We start from the raw sequence: 12,334 nt of genomic DNA on the forward strand, positions 1-12,334 counted from the left end.
CTTCAGCAGTTAAACACAACCTTTCTTCTGCAAGCTTTTATTGAGAAACATCTGCAGGATGTTGGTGAATGTCTGCATTTTCACTTCATCAGTGAAATAAAACAAAAACAGATCTGTTTCACACGTGTGAGCAGATGTTTGCCATCCGTGCAGCTTCCCTCCGTCGCCGTGGTGATGTAACACCTGAACACAGGATGGGATTAGGGCAGGATTACGGCTGCTCAGCTGTCTGGATGGAGGCTGCATCAGAAATAAAGCTGCAGATTAATTCCACGTGCATCTCAGAGATAATCTGTCAGCATGAATGATGGCAGAGAGGCAGGCTGGGAACATGGAGCCCATGAGGAGAACCGGTCTGAGGCCTGAGACTGCAGAACTCCACCTGTTCATCTGCTGTGTCCATGGATCAATCCAATTCTAACACTGTTGCATGGTCAGGTTCTAACGGTAATAAATACAACGTGACATCATCAGGGTTACCTTCTCCACAGGTGAGACGAAGGGCGGGATCGGCTTCTGCTGACTCTCTGACTCCTCCAGCCAGTTCCTCCGAGCCAGTTCTTCCCACTCCGCCTGCATCTTATCCCAGAACTCTGTGTCCGACTGCAACAGGAGAACAGAGACACACTTTGTTTCTCCTCAGTCACTGACCTGCAGAAACCAGAACCCTGCAGGACACAGGAGGACGGTTTCCTGTAAGGCTGCCTGGATCTGGATCTGGATCTGGACCTGGAGGTGATGAGGTGTGTCTCCCAATGGAGAACATGTTGCTGCACATAACCAGGAACACTTTCACAGTTCGGTAAAAGGAATATTTAGGTTAGGTCACAGAAAGCTGCGGAACTACGCCGCCTTCGGAAATATGCAGGACCCTGCATGGTAGCGCTGTTATCTCCTGACTTCAAGCTGTGTTTGTCCTGCAGCTTTTAGATGTTTCCCAACACACCCGATTCTAAGAGCTGAATCTGCTCCTCCTCATGAAGGAGCCTGGTGATCAACCGTTCAGCTGCACTGAACCAGGGAAACATCTACAGCATGCAGAACCTTGGACACCTCAGCAGTAAACTCAGACACAGTAAATAGGAATAGGAATTTCTTCAGTTTCAAGGTCAAAAAGGAATCTGAGACCAGAACCCTTATGGTTTAATCTTGTCAGAACATGATCCATGTGGTTGAACACCACTCTTCCAGCCAGAAACTCAAACTTCCTGGCTGGAGCTGGGAAGTTTGGGTTTCAGGCTTCATTGTTCAGTCATTTTGTGTTTTTTAGGTCTCCTCAGCTGAAGAAGTTCTTCACCAAACATTGAGAACACTGGGAACGCTGAACTGGGAATGACAGACCCAAATCAGCTCCAGATCATGTTCCTTTTCAGAAAAACCTGCTGCACCAGCAGGAAGATCTGATTTCCATCACAGAACCATCTTCAGTGATGAAAAGGAGCGTCCAATCAGCAGCCTTTAGTCAGACCAAAGCTGTGATTGGTTCACTGAGGTGAGCTGATGGATTAAAGGGTCCAAACTCATCGACGGGAAAGCCCGGATTACATATCTGACAGGAAAATCTGGAATTTCTGGAATGACTGAGAGCCCAGTCCATCTCATTTACTCCCACGGAGAGAGACCCTCTTTATCATCAGAGCTGAACTCTGAACCAAACCGGAACCAGGCCCAGGCAGAGGTCTGAGAACCTCATAAAAACAATGAACAATTACAGGAACAGAACATGAAGATCAGCTCTTACAGCTTCAGAATCACTGACAGCTCAGAAACCAGAAGTGAAGACACTGACCGGTAGGTGGCGCTGTGGCACTCAGACATACTAGTTTACTCTCCATGTAAAATAATTCCAGATCATTGGCAGGTCCAGAATGTTCACAGTCCAGGTTCTGTTCATTCCCTGACAACCTGTGCTGATTGACACGGGCTGCATTAACAGATTCAACCTGTCAGGAGAGCTACAGGAGTATCAGGATACACCATCAGGTGGCGCCTCCTCCTGGTGGGGGAATTCCAGGCATAAATCTCCTGTTTGAAGGCAGCAGGACCATATGGACCATATGGACCTTCTCCTGGACTTGTTCACTGAAGATAAAACCAGCCGACCACTGACCCAGGATCAGGTGAGTTAATGAGTCAGTGGATGGGAACATGTTCAACATCCAGGTGTTTCGGTGTTAAAGGTCATGTGACTGGACTATAATGAACACAACAGTACCCCTTCATGTGGTCCACCGGAACCAGAACCTTTATGATATGTTCCAGCAGTTCCAGCGCCATATGTACCTTCTAGCTGCTGTGACATCTATCAGCCCAACATCCTGGATAATTCCATGATCCGAGCACTCATCCAAAACCACAATCGGACTCCTCTGCATCTGGTTCTTCGTGTGGACCAGAGTAGTCCTTCTGAGAGCTGAACAGTTTCTGTCGGTGAGGAACACCGAGGAGAAGGGTATTTCTAGCAGACATGAGCAGATGAAACCTTTCAGAACTTAGAGCAGCACAATGACACCAGAGCTCAACGTGCTGCAGGAGAAAAGAAACCAGGATTTCCAGGGTTCTTTCTGTTTCTTCACCTGATGTTGATGGATCACATGAAACCAGCAGGTGGAGAAACATTCAGAGCAAACAGTCTGCAGATCCTCCTGAACATGTCTGGAGGTTATAGGTACTGATTACTGGAGTTATACAGCACCATCCTCAATCAGAAGGTTCTGCTGACTGGAAACATTTTACATTGGTGCTGATCTCAGCAGAACGCAGGTTCTGTTTGAAACTCGAGCTGCAGATGATTCCTCAGACTCGCGTTTCTCATGGTGGTTTGAAGGTGGAATATTCCGGCACAGAACCTGTGCTAGTGGTTCTGAAGCAGGTTTTTAACCTGGTCCACAGTGTAATAAGTCCTACAGCTGGGTGGAGGCTGATTCCATCTGATGTGAGTGTTGGGACTGACATGCAGCTCCGACACATCAGCTGTTAAAACTGATCCAGAATCGGCTGCAAACCCATCTGAGCTCAGTTTCATGCATCTGCTGAGTCAGCAAGTCCCTGGACTGATGCTTCCTGTCAGCAGATCTACAGAAAACCACCGAGACTGACCAGAGGCTGAGGAGGGGGGTGATAGGGTGAGGCAGGCGAGAGAGTGGGGAGAGGGAGGGGAGAAAGCCAGCGAGGTTCTGAGAGTTTTACCTCCACTGCAGCTTTTGCTCGGACAAACTCGTCCTCCAGAGACTCGTTTGTGACCAGCAGAGAGCGAGTCCGTCTGCGAAGTCTGGACACGCTGCTGTCCTGGAAACAGAGACAGAGAGAGAAAGGTCGCCCAGCTGGTGTCACAGTAAACAGAAGCCAAGAAAGTCGATACCAAAGTCAAAGCTGCTTCTATCAGCAGGCAGCGCTGATTCATCCTACAGTCCCTGAACTACACACTGTCCCCTGCTCAGGACTCAGGTTAGAAACAGTCTGTGGTTCTTTTCCAGGCCTCAGAGGGTCAGAGTAACTGGTAGTGTTGTCTCTAACCCACTGGCTCCCCCAAGGACATGTCCTGTCACCTCGGCTGGACAACCCATATACTAGTACCTGTAGGAGTTACCATGGGAACTGGCAGTTAAAGAAGGCCTGCTGTATGGTGATGAGGACAAGCAGGTACCTGTAGGGGAGGACTTGAACTCTAAACAAATGACTCCTTCTCAGCTTCCATCCCAGACCAAGACTTTTGGTTTCTAATGATTTTGTGGGATGTTGGATGAGAGTTCAGTCTTTTATTGTGGTTCTGATTCTTCTGAGAGACCGTTTGCAAACTGGGTTTCTGGAACGATGAAATTATGACTGATTATTGGGACAGTTTGACAGGACAACTTCTAAACTAAATTCTAGAGTGTAGTCCTTAATGAGCCACTGGCTACAACTGACCTGTGTTAGAGATATGAAGTCCAGATCATCAAAGCTGTGGATGTCGAAGTTGTTCTTTGTCAGAGGATCAGTTTTAAACTCTGCAGACCTGGAGACAAACAAGCTGATGCATTACTGCCACATACAGGCTGCTGGTGAAAGAGCAGCAATTCAGTTTTCTGGTTGGGTTCATCAGGATTTATGGATAAGTAAAGCTGAGTATCATCAGCGTAACAGTGAAAATGTATCCTATGCTGCCTGATAATTTGACCTATTGGAAGCATATATATAGTAAAGAGAATTGGCCCAAGTACTGAACCCTGTGGTACTCCACAATTAACCCTGGAGTTTAAAGATGATTTATCATTTACATGAACAAACTGGAATCTGTTCCCTTGATCCCTACAGCATGTTCTGGGATAAACACAGATGGAGGGGAAACGGGAAGGTTACCACAGCAGTTCACTGGAGGAGTGGTGGGAGGTGCATCTGTTCTCGCATTGTCTCCTGGGTCCTCCTCCATCCTCCAAGTCCAGGTTGACCTTGTCCCATTTGTCCAGAGGAGATGTGAGGCTGACTGTGAATAGGATCAAACACTAATGTGAACCCCAGTTTACACAGATCACAGTGAGCAGGGGATCCACGGTCTAAAACAGGAAGTTCTCATCAAAGTAAAAGCTCAGATTAAAGCAGGATATTTCCTCACAACTCGGTCAATTCAAAGCTTTTAACTAAATGAAGCAGCTGAAAACAAACCGCTGCCACTGAGTTGGAGTCTGCAAGGTGAATCCATTCATAGCTGTTTCATGTGTAAAAGAAGAGCATTCCAAAAGTATTTGCACCCCCTGTAAGGTCCGAACTTTGACCTCATGGCTTCCAACATTTCTTTAGATAAAAATCTGAACAGTGTGGTGACATACATGTTCAGCCCTCCTGAGTCAGAACTGTGCAGAACTCTGCATCTCCTCCAGAGCTACCATGGGTTCCAGATTTCATTTTTTTTTAAACTGTGAAAACTATGAACCTTTTTCCTTCACTTCAGTGTTCCGCTCTACTTCGTGTTCTGTCACAGAAAGTCCCAATAAAACCGGCAGAAGGTTGAAACAGGACAACATCTGGAGAGGTTCTGGAACCTCAGAAAGCAGGTGAACTCAGCAGGAAATCACGTCTTAACACTTTGAACAACAACGTGTTTTTCTCTAAGCTCTTGTTCTGTCCCAAGTTTTTAATCTGACTTAGAGCCACAATCCTGCAGCCAGATTCTAAACTAGAAGAACCCAAACCTGAATAAAACCAGATCTTCTGTCTGTTGGACTCTTCTGTTTCCTGTGAGCTGCAGGTCCCAGCAGATCCAGCAGACTTACTGATTCCCACGGGGTGACTAGAGGTCCACCTGAAACAGCTTCATCTCATGATGTTCCTGAAGAACTAGTGGAAATGATGCAGCTGAAGGTTCTATCAGTGAGTGAAATCATCGTCCCATATATTACTGAGCTCTAATTCCGGGTTGAGTTCTGGACTCTCTGAGCTTCAAGTGTGTTCCAGATGTTTCCAGCAGGATGTTCTACAAAATAAGATCCAAACCCCCAGGATCCTTCCTGGTCTAATCAGGCAAAATGGTTAAACAGAACTTCCTCCAAACGGTACCTGGATGTGTTAAACTGAACAACTTTTAAAGAAATGAAGATTCACAGCTGAACGTTTGGGTCATGAAGAACACATCACATGATTAGAACCGGGTCTAATAGGACAGAAAAATCCACACTTACAAGTCCTTCTCAAAATATTAGCATATTGTGATAAAGTTAATTATTTTCCATAATGTCATGATGAAAATTTAACATTCATATATTTTAGATTCATTGCACACTAACTGAAATATTTCAGGTCTTTTATTGTCTTAATACGGATGATTTTGGCATACAGCTCATGAAAACCCAAAATTCCTATCTCACAAAATTAGCATATTTCATCCGACCAATAAAAGAAAAGTGTTTTTAATACAAAAAATGTCCACCTTCAAATAATCATGTACAGTTATGCACTCAATACTTGGTCGGGAATCCTTTTGCAGAAATGACTGCTTCAATGCGGCGTGGCATGGAGGCAATCAGCCTGTGGCACTGCTGAGGTCTTATGGAGGCCCAGGATGCTTCGATAGCGGCCTTTAGCTCATCCAGAGTGTTGGGTCTTGAGTCTCTCAACGTTCTCTTCACAATATCCCACAGATTCTCTATGGGGTTCAGGTCAGGAGAGATGGCAGGCCAATTGAGCACAGTGATACCATGGTCAGTAAACCATTTACCAGTGGTTTTGGCACTGTGAGCAGGTGCCAGGTCGTGCTGAAAAATGAAATCTTCATCCCCATAAAGCTTTTCAGCAGATGGAAGCATGAAGTGCTCCAAAATCTCCTGATAGCTAGCTGCATTGACCCTGCCCTTGATAAAACACAGTGGACCAACACCAGCAGCTGACACGGCACCCCAGACCATCACTGACTGTGGGTACTTGACACTGGACTTCTGGCATTTTGGCATTTCCTTCTCCCCAGTCTTCCTCCAGACTCTGGCACCTTGATTTCCGAATGACATGCAGAATTTGCTTTCATCCAAAAAAAGTACTTTGGACCACTGAGCAACAGTCCAGTGCTGCTTCTCTGTAGCCCAGGTCAGGCGCTTCTGCCGCTGTTTCCGGTTCAAAAGTGGCTTGACCTGGGGAATGCGGCACCTGTAGCCCATTTCCTGCACACGCCTGTGCACGGTGGCTCTGGATGTTTCTACTCCAGACTCAGTCCACTGCTTCCGCAGGTCCCCCAAGGTCTGGAATCGGCCCTTCTCCACAATCTTCCTCAGGGTCCGGTCACCTCTTCTCGTTGTGCAGCGTTTTCTGCCACACTTTTTCCTTCCCACAGACTTCCCACTGAGGTGCCTTGATACAGCACTCTGGGAACAGCCCATTCGTTCAGAAATGTCTTTCTGTGTCTTACCCTCTTGCTTGAGGGTGTCAATAGTGGCCTTCTGGACAGCAGTCAGGTCAGCAGTCTTACCCATGATTGGGGTTTTGAGTGATGAACCAGGCTGGGAGTTTTAAAGGCCCCAGGAATCTTTTGCAGGTGTTTAGAGTTAACTCGTTGATTCAGATGATTAGGTTCATAGCTCGTTTAGAGACCCTTTTAATGATATGCTAATTTTGTGAGATAGGAATTTTGTGTTTTCATGAGCTGTATGCCAAAATCATCCGTATTAAGACAATAAAAGACCTGAAATATTTCAGTTAGTGTGCAATGAATCTAAAATATATGAATGTTACATTTTCATCATTACATTATGGAAAATAATGAACTTTATCACAATATGCTAATATTTTGAGAAGGACCTGTAGTTCCCAGCTGATGGATTATTCTGCTAATCCTCACAGTTTCAGGTCCAAATAAAACATCTGACACAGGTTAAATTAATAAGCAGAACCTGTCTGGACCTGTTAATGTCCCATGTCTGGCCACAGGATTTACCTGAGTCCAGAGAGATTCTTTTGGGGGTTTTGGGGGTAGCAGGCAAGTGTTCCACCTGAACCTGGATTAGTTCAGTCTCCTCAGTTCTGGTTCTGTGCCGAGGACTTCTGGAGCCAGCCTTCCTCCTCAGAGGACTCTTCCTTCCCCTGCGCTCCCTGGTCTCAGCTGGGTCACCGAGATCCACTAGGTCCAGAGCCGTGGACAGAACTGCAACAGAACACACAGGGAACGTTTAGATGTAATCACACCGTCAGATCAGCTCAGAGGGCTAAACTACGGCTAGCTGATCAGGAAGATGGACTGAGTCAGAACTGTTTGTTCAGATCCGGCTCCAGTCACATGATCCGTGTGTCTCAGATACAGGATTAATGAAACCGTCCTCTTCCTCCGAGAATATGATCCCCGACTCCATTCAGTTTAATTCATGGAGCATCAAACCTGATGTTTCTTCATGAGCTTTTATGGTTTAAACCAGAGCGATGAAACTGAATCATTCAGCCTCAATAACGTAACACACCTCAGAAAATGATGGAAACTGTAAAACTTCCTCTGTTTCTGTTGCTGAGAAGCAGAAAATGCATGAGAATCATCTAAGGGACACTTTCATTCTCACTGAGAAGAAAACTGCATGGAGGTGACCTCAGTGGTCCAGAGGGAAACCAGGAAGAACCGTGGGTTTCTGGTACCAGTTCCAGTTCTCACTACCTTGTGATCCTTTCAACCGGAGCTTCTCAGAGGGAGCTGCCTAATGGGTCGGGTCATCCATGAACCGGGCCATGCCAGCCATATGGGTCGGCCTCATCCTGATGTTGCTCAGATATAGAAAGTTCCCCTAAACTCAGGCTCTCATTGGCAGCAAGGAGCTGATTTCTGAATGTAATCAGATCTATGGACTGGACCCATACTGCTATAGGGGCCCCATCTGGAAGTCAATATGTTTTAATGAATAGAAAGTATCTTCATTCAATAAATGTTCAACCTATTAGTGATGCACTGATGTGTCTCACTAATACAACAATGGCCTCCTCTACCCATGATTCCTTTCTACTATAATAATAATTAGAATTATTGTAACTCTAATAGTTGTGTTGGGACCAAACCTCCATCAGGCTCCTGGGTGATGGAGGTTTCTAGGTCATTATTGGTGGGACGTCCTGAATGGTTTTAATGGTTTAAAGTTCTTCACATAGAGTGTGTGGTGAAAGTCTTCCTCATAGAAAGAAAGGAGACATATTCACCTCATAATAATGATCAGCATTGAGCTATGATTAATCTCAGTGCAGCAGCTAGATGGCGCCGTTTGGATTTAATGCAGACATTATAGAACTAAACGGGTTCGGGCCGACAAGCGTTTTATTTTCAGTCAGGTTTGAGTCACTGATTTATTCAAGAAGTTGTTGGTTTGCTGTAATTCACAAACATCCCTCATGGTCTAGTCAAAGTTTCTCTTAGTGTTTCTCCACCGAAAGGAACCGGTTTCGTTCTTTGACTGTCACAGCACCGTTGCCATGGTTATTTGGACACGTGGTGGGAGACTCCTGGTTATTTATGGGTATTTATGGGCGGGGACCGGGCTGTTCCAGAACCACGTACAGCTGAGCCCAGTTCACCTCAGAGTGGATGTATGAAGGCTACGTGTGCGGTGACGTGTCTACGCACGCTTTCTACATCTGAATTATTTTGTACGCCACAGGTTTCAGAATTTCTCCCTACGGCCAACGTTTAGTATGAAAGCTGCGCTCTCTTTAGGACACGAGGGTCCTGGTTTAAAACCTGAAAGGATCGAACATGATGGTGGAGGTGCTCTTGTCCTGGACGTCCAGGTCCAGTTAAATCCTGGAGCTGATCCAACTTTAATTAGCAGTATTCCAAGAACTGCAGCTCATAACTGTGGGTGCTTTCAGTAACATTAAGTTCTCAGGTCTACTGAATGAAGGTTCCTGTTCCTGACTGTCTTTGACTCCACAAGACCTTCAGCTCATCGTAGTTCCTCCAGATGTTTTTACTTGATCTGTTTCAGCTTCAGCTTTAGATAGCACAATGCGTTCTGAAGGAGCTGATATGGCTTCTTCCTTCTTCTGTGTCTGAGCTAAATGAAGCAGATGAAAGTGTTTCAGATGCTGCTCACTGGTCTCACATCAATATTCCCAGTATTACTACCTTCAGGTGGATTCTGATGATGTTTAGAGAAAACTGTCATTTCCAGATTTCTGTGTGTGAAAAGGCAGATTTCCAGCTGCTACAGACCAAAACCCTGAAAGGAACTGTTTGAATCTCTTGGGACCTGACTTGTTGCTCAGGAAGACTTGACTTGGATTTCCTGACCTTTGTGTTTCAGTCATAATGAAGCTGAGGACTAATAATGTGTCTGAAGGACTAAACACCCTTTAATAGATAAAAGCTGCTGTTCGGAGCTGAAAGATGGGACAGTGGCTCAATGGAAAAAGGGTAGTTGCCTTGTAATCTGAAAGTTTAATTCCAGCATCCTGTTGATGTGTCCCTGGTCAAGGCCTTTAACCTCAGATCTGCATATCAGTGTACGAATGTGTGCAACTGTGTGAACCTGGCTCTAGTGTAAAGTGCTTTGAGAAGATTTGAGAGATTAGAAAAGTCCTTAACTGTGAAACCAGTTCTTCACTGAACTGTCTGAGTGTTGGATTCAAGGAGCAGGAGGAGGGGAGGGAGTCTACCTGCTGTGTTGGAGGTCAGGGGTTGGCTGGAGGCGGCATCACCGCGACTCTCTGACAGGAAGTCATCAATGGAGGGACTCAGCAGGGGTCGACTCTCCTGCTGCTCACCGACCAGCTGGAGAAACAGTGTTAGAGAACTATGAACTCAGACCTTCTCTGTGAACAACCAGAAGAAGTGGATGATGAGAAGGTGGGTAAACCTGCAGTGCATTCCCCTGTGTGTACCTTCCTGTCTCTAGAAGATCAATTTTACCTCCTGACTAGTTTTTCCTCATATATCTGAAGAATAGTTTTTGATCGCGAGTTTAAACTGATGGCGACGATGACAATAATGATGCCAGAGATGATGATGATGGTGATGATCATGATATCAATAAACTATAAGTGAGGTTATTTATAAACCTGAAAACTGACATATGGTTGGAATTGTTCTTCAATAAGTAACTATATAATATAAAATATAATTAAATAAGTTACTATGTGCTAATTATTTGCTCTACTAAATGTAATTGGAGCATCCTATTTAAAAGTCTAAGTTTTATTTGTTGGATCTGACGATATGGATTATCTAGAACAAGTCTATCTAACTGCTTCCTAATCTGTATCCCAGCCCATGTGACAACTTGAATGTGTTTAGTCTTGTGAGAGAGCAGTTCCACGGGTCGGAACCAACAGAGCATTTCACCTGGACCTCACTCCAGGAATAGAATTATCTCGCATTACCTTTGCAACCAGAAATGTCTGGTTTTATTAAACCCTCCTTCTGATTGGCTGACACTTTACCTGAACACTCTGAGAGACAGGAAGTGGCAGAATTCTCTCAGTGATGGGAGGGCGTCCCTCAGTATAATCAAAGGTGAGCCAGGTAAGGAGGCGGAGCTTAGAGGCAAATCTGTTTACCTGCTGATGAGTCAGAGAAGACTCAAGCAGTTACTCACAGAGAGTGAAGGCAACCTCCATCAATAAAACATCCTTCTGGATTATTATTAGAACCGCTCAGATACAGAGGAGGAGGAAGAAGAGAAGGTGGAGGAGGACCAGCTCTGACGTTCCTCCTCCTCCATAATTCATCCATCGATCCGTCTTCATCCAGCTTCTTCAGGTGTGATAAAATGGGGGGTAAGCCTGCTCCCTGAGGAGCTGATGATGAAGAGGAGCTGCTAGACTCCTGCAGAGCAGTGATGAGAGGAGGAGGACTGCTTCACAGTGTTTCCTCACCGTGTGTGTGTGTGTGTGTGTGTGTGTGTGTGTGTGTGTCAGGGTCGGTTGGCCGCCTGTAAAGTGTGTGTGTTGTTCTAAAAATAAGCTGCAGTTGTGCTGAACAAACAATCCTTCAACAACAACAGCAGGATGCAGCTGCAGCAGGACCTCAGATACTACAGTACTACATATACTACGGATACTACATATACTACAGGTACTACATATACCACAGATACTACAGTACTACAGATACTACATATACCACAGATACTACATATACCACAGATACTACAGTACTACAGATACTATAGTACTACATATACTACATATACTACAATACTACAGTACTACATATACTGCAGTACTACATATACTACAGATACTAGAGTACTATATATACTACAGATACAACGGTACTATATATACTACATATACTACAGTACTACATATACTGCAGTACTACATATACTACAGTACTACAGATACTACATATACCACAGATACTACAGTACTACATATACTACAGTACTGCATATACTGCAGTACTACATATACTACAGATACTACATATACTGCAGTACTACATATACTACAGTACTACAGATACTACATATACCACAGATACTACATATACTACAGTACTACATATACTACAGATACTAGAGTACTATATATACCACATATACTGCAGTACTACATATACTACAGTACTACAGATACTACATATACCACAGATACCACAGATACTACAGATACTATAGTACTACATATACTACAGTACTACATATACTGCAGTACTACATATACTACAGATACAACAGTACTACATATACTACAATACTACATATACTACAGTCCTACATATACTACAGTACATTACAGATACTACAGAGACTACATATACTACAGTACTACATATACTTCATATACTACAGTACTACATATACTACATTACATTACAGATACTACATATACTACAGTACTACAGATAATACAGTTACTACATATACTACAGAGACAACAGTAATACAGGTACTACAGA

The 12,334-nt window shown here is 44.5% G+C and overlaps 1 protein-coding gene across 2 annotated transcripts in view; it reads right to left on the reverse strand.

Moving 5' to 3' along the window:
- pex5lb (peroxisomal biogenesis factor 5-like b) overlaps window positions 1–12,334 on the reverse strand; it is a 43,124-nt gene that overhangs the window by 18,217 nt on the left and 12,573 nt on the right. For both annotated transcript variants that reach the window (XM_047367088.1, XM_047367087.1), the window contains exons 2-7: window positions 10,090–10,204; window positions 7,400–7,606; window positions 4,342–4,465; window positions 3,910–3,997; window positions 3,190–3,288; window positions 481–603 (exon numbers count right to left, since the gene is read on the reverse strand). In XM_047367088.1, the coding sequence (XP_047223044.1) occupies window positions 481–603; window positions 3,190–3,288; window positions 3,910–3,997; window positions 4,342–4,465; window positions 7,400–7,606; window positions 10,090–10,204 (756 nt within the window). The remainder of the gene's footprint in view (window positions 1–480; window positions 604–3,189; window positions 3,289–3,909; window positions 3,998–4,341; window positions 4,466–7,399; window positions 7,607–10,089; window positions 10,205–12,334) is intronic.

This window comes from Girardinichthys multiradiatus, chromosome 6, assembly GCF_021462225.1.
Source record: "Girardinichthys multiradiatus isolate DD_20200921_A chromosome 6, DD_fGirMul_XY1, whole genome shotgun sequence".
NCBI classification, from domain to species: domain Eukaryota; kingdom Metazoa; phylum Chordata; class Actinopteri; order Cyprinodontiformes; family Goodeidae; genus Girardinichthys; species Girardinichthys multiradiatus.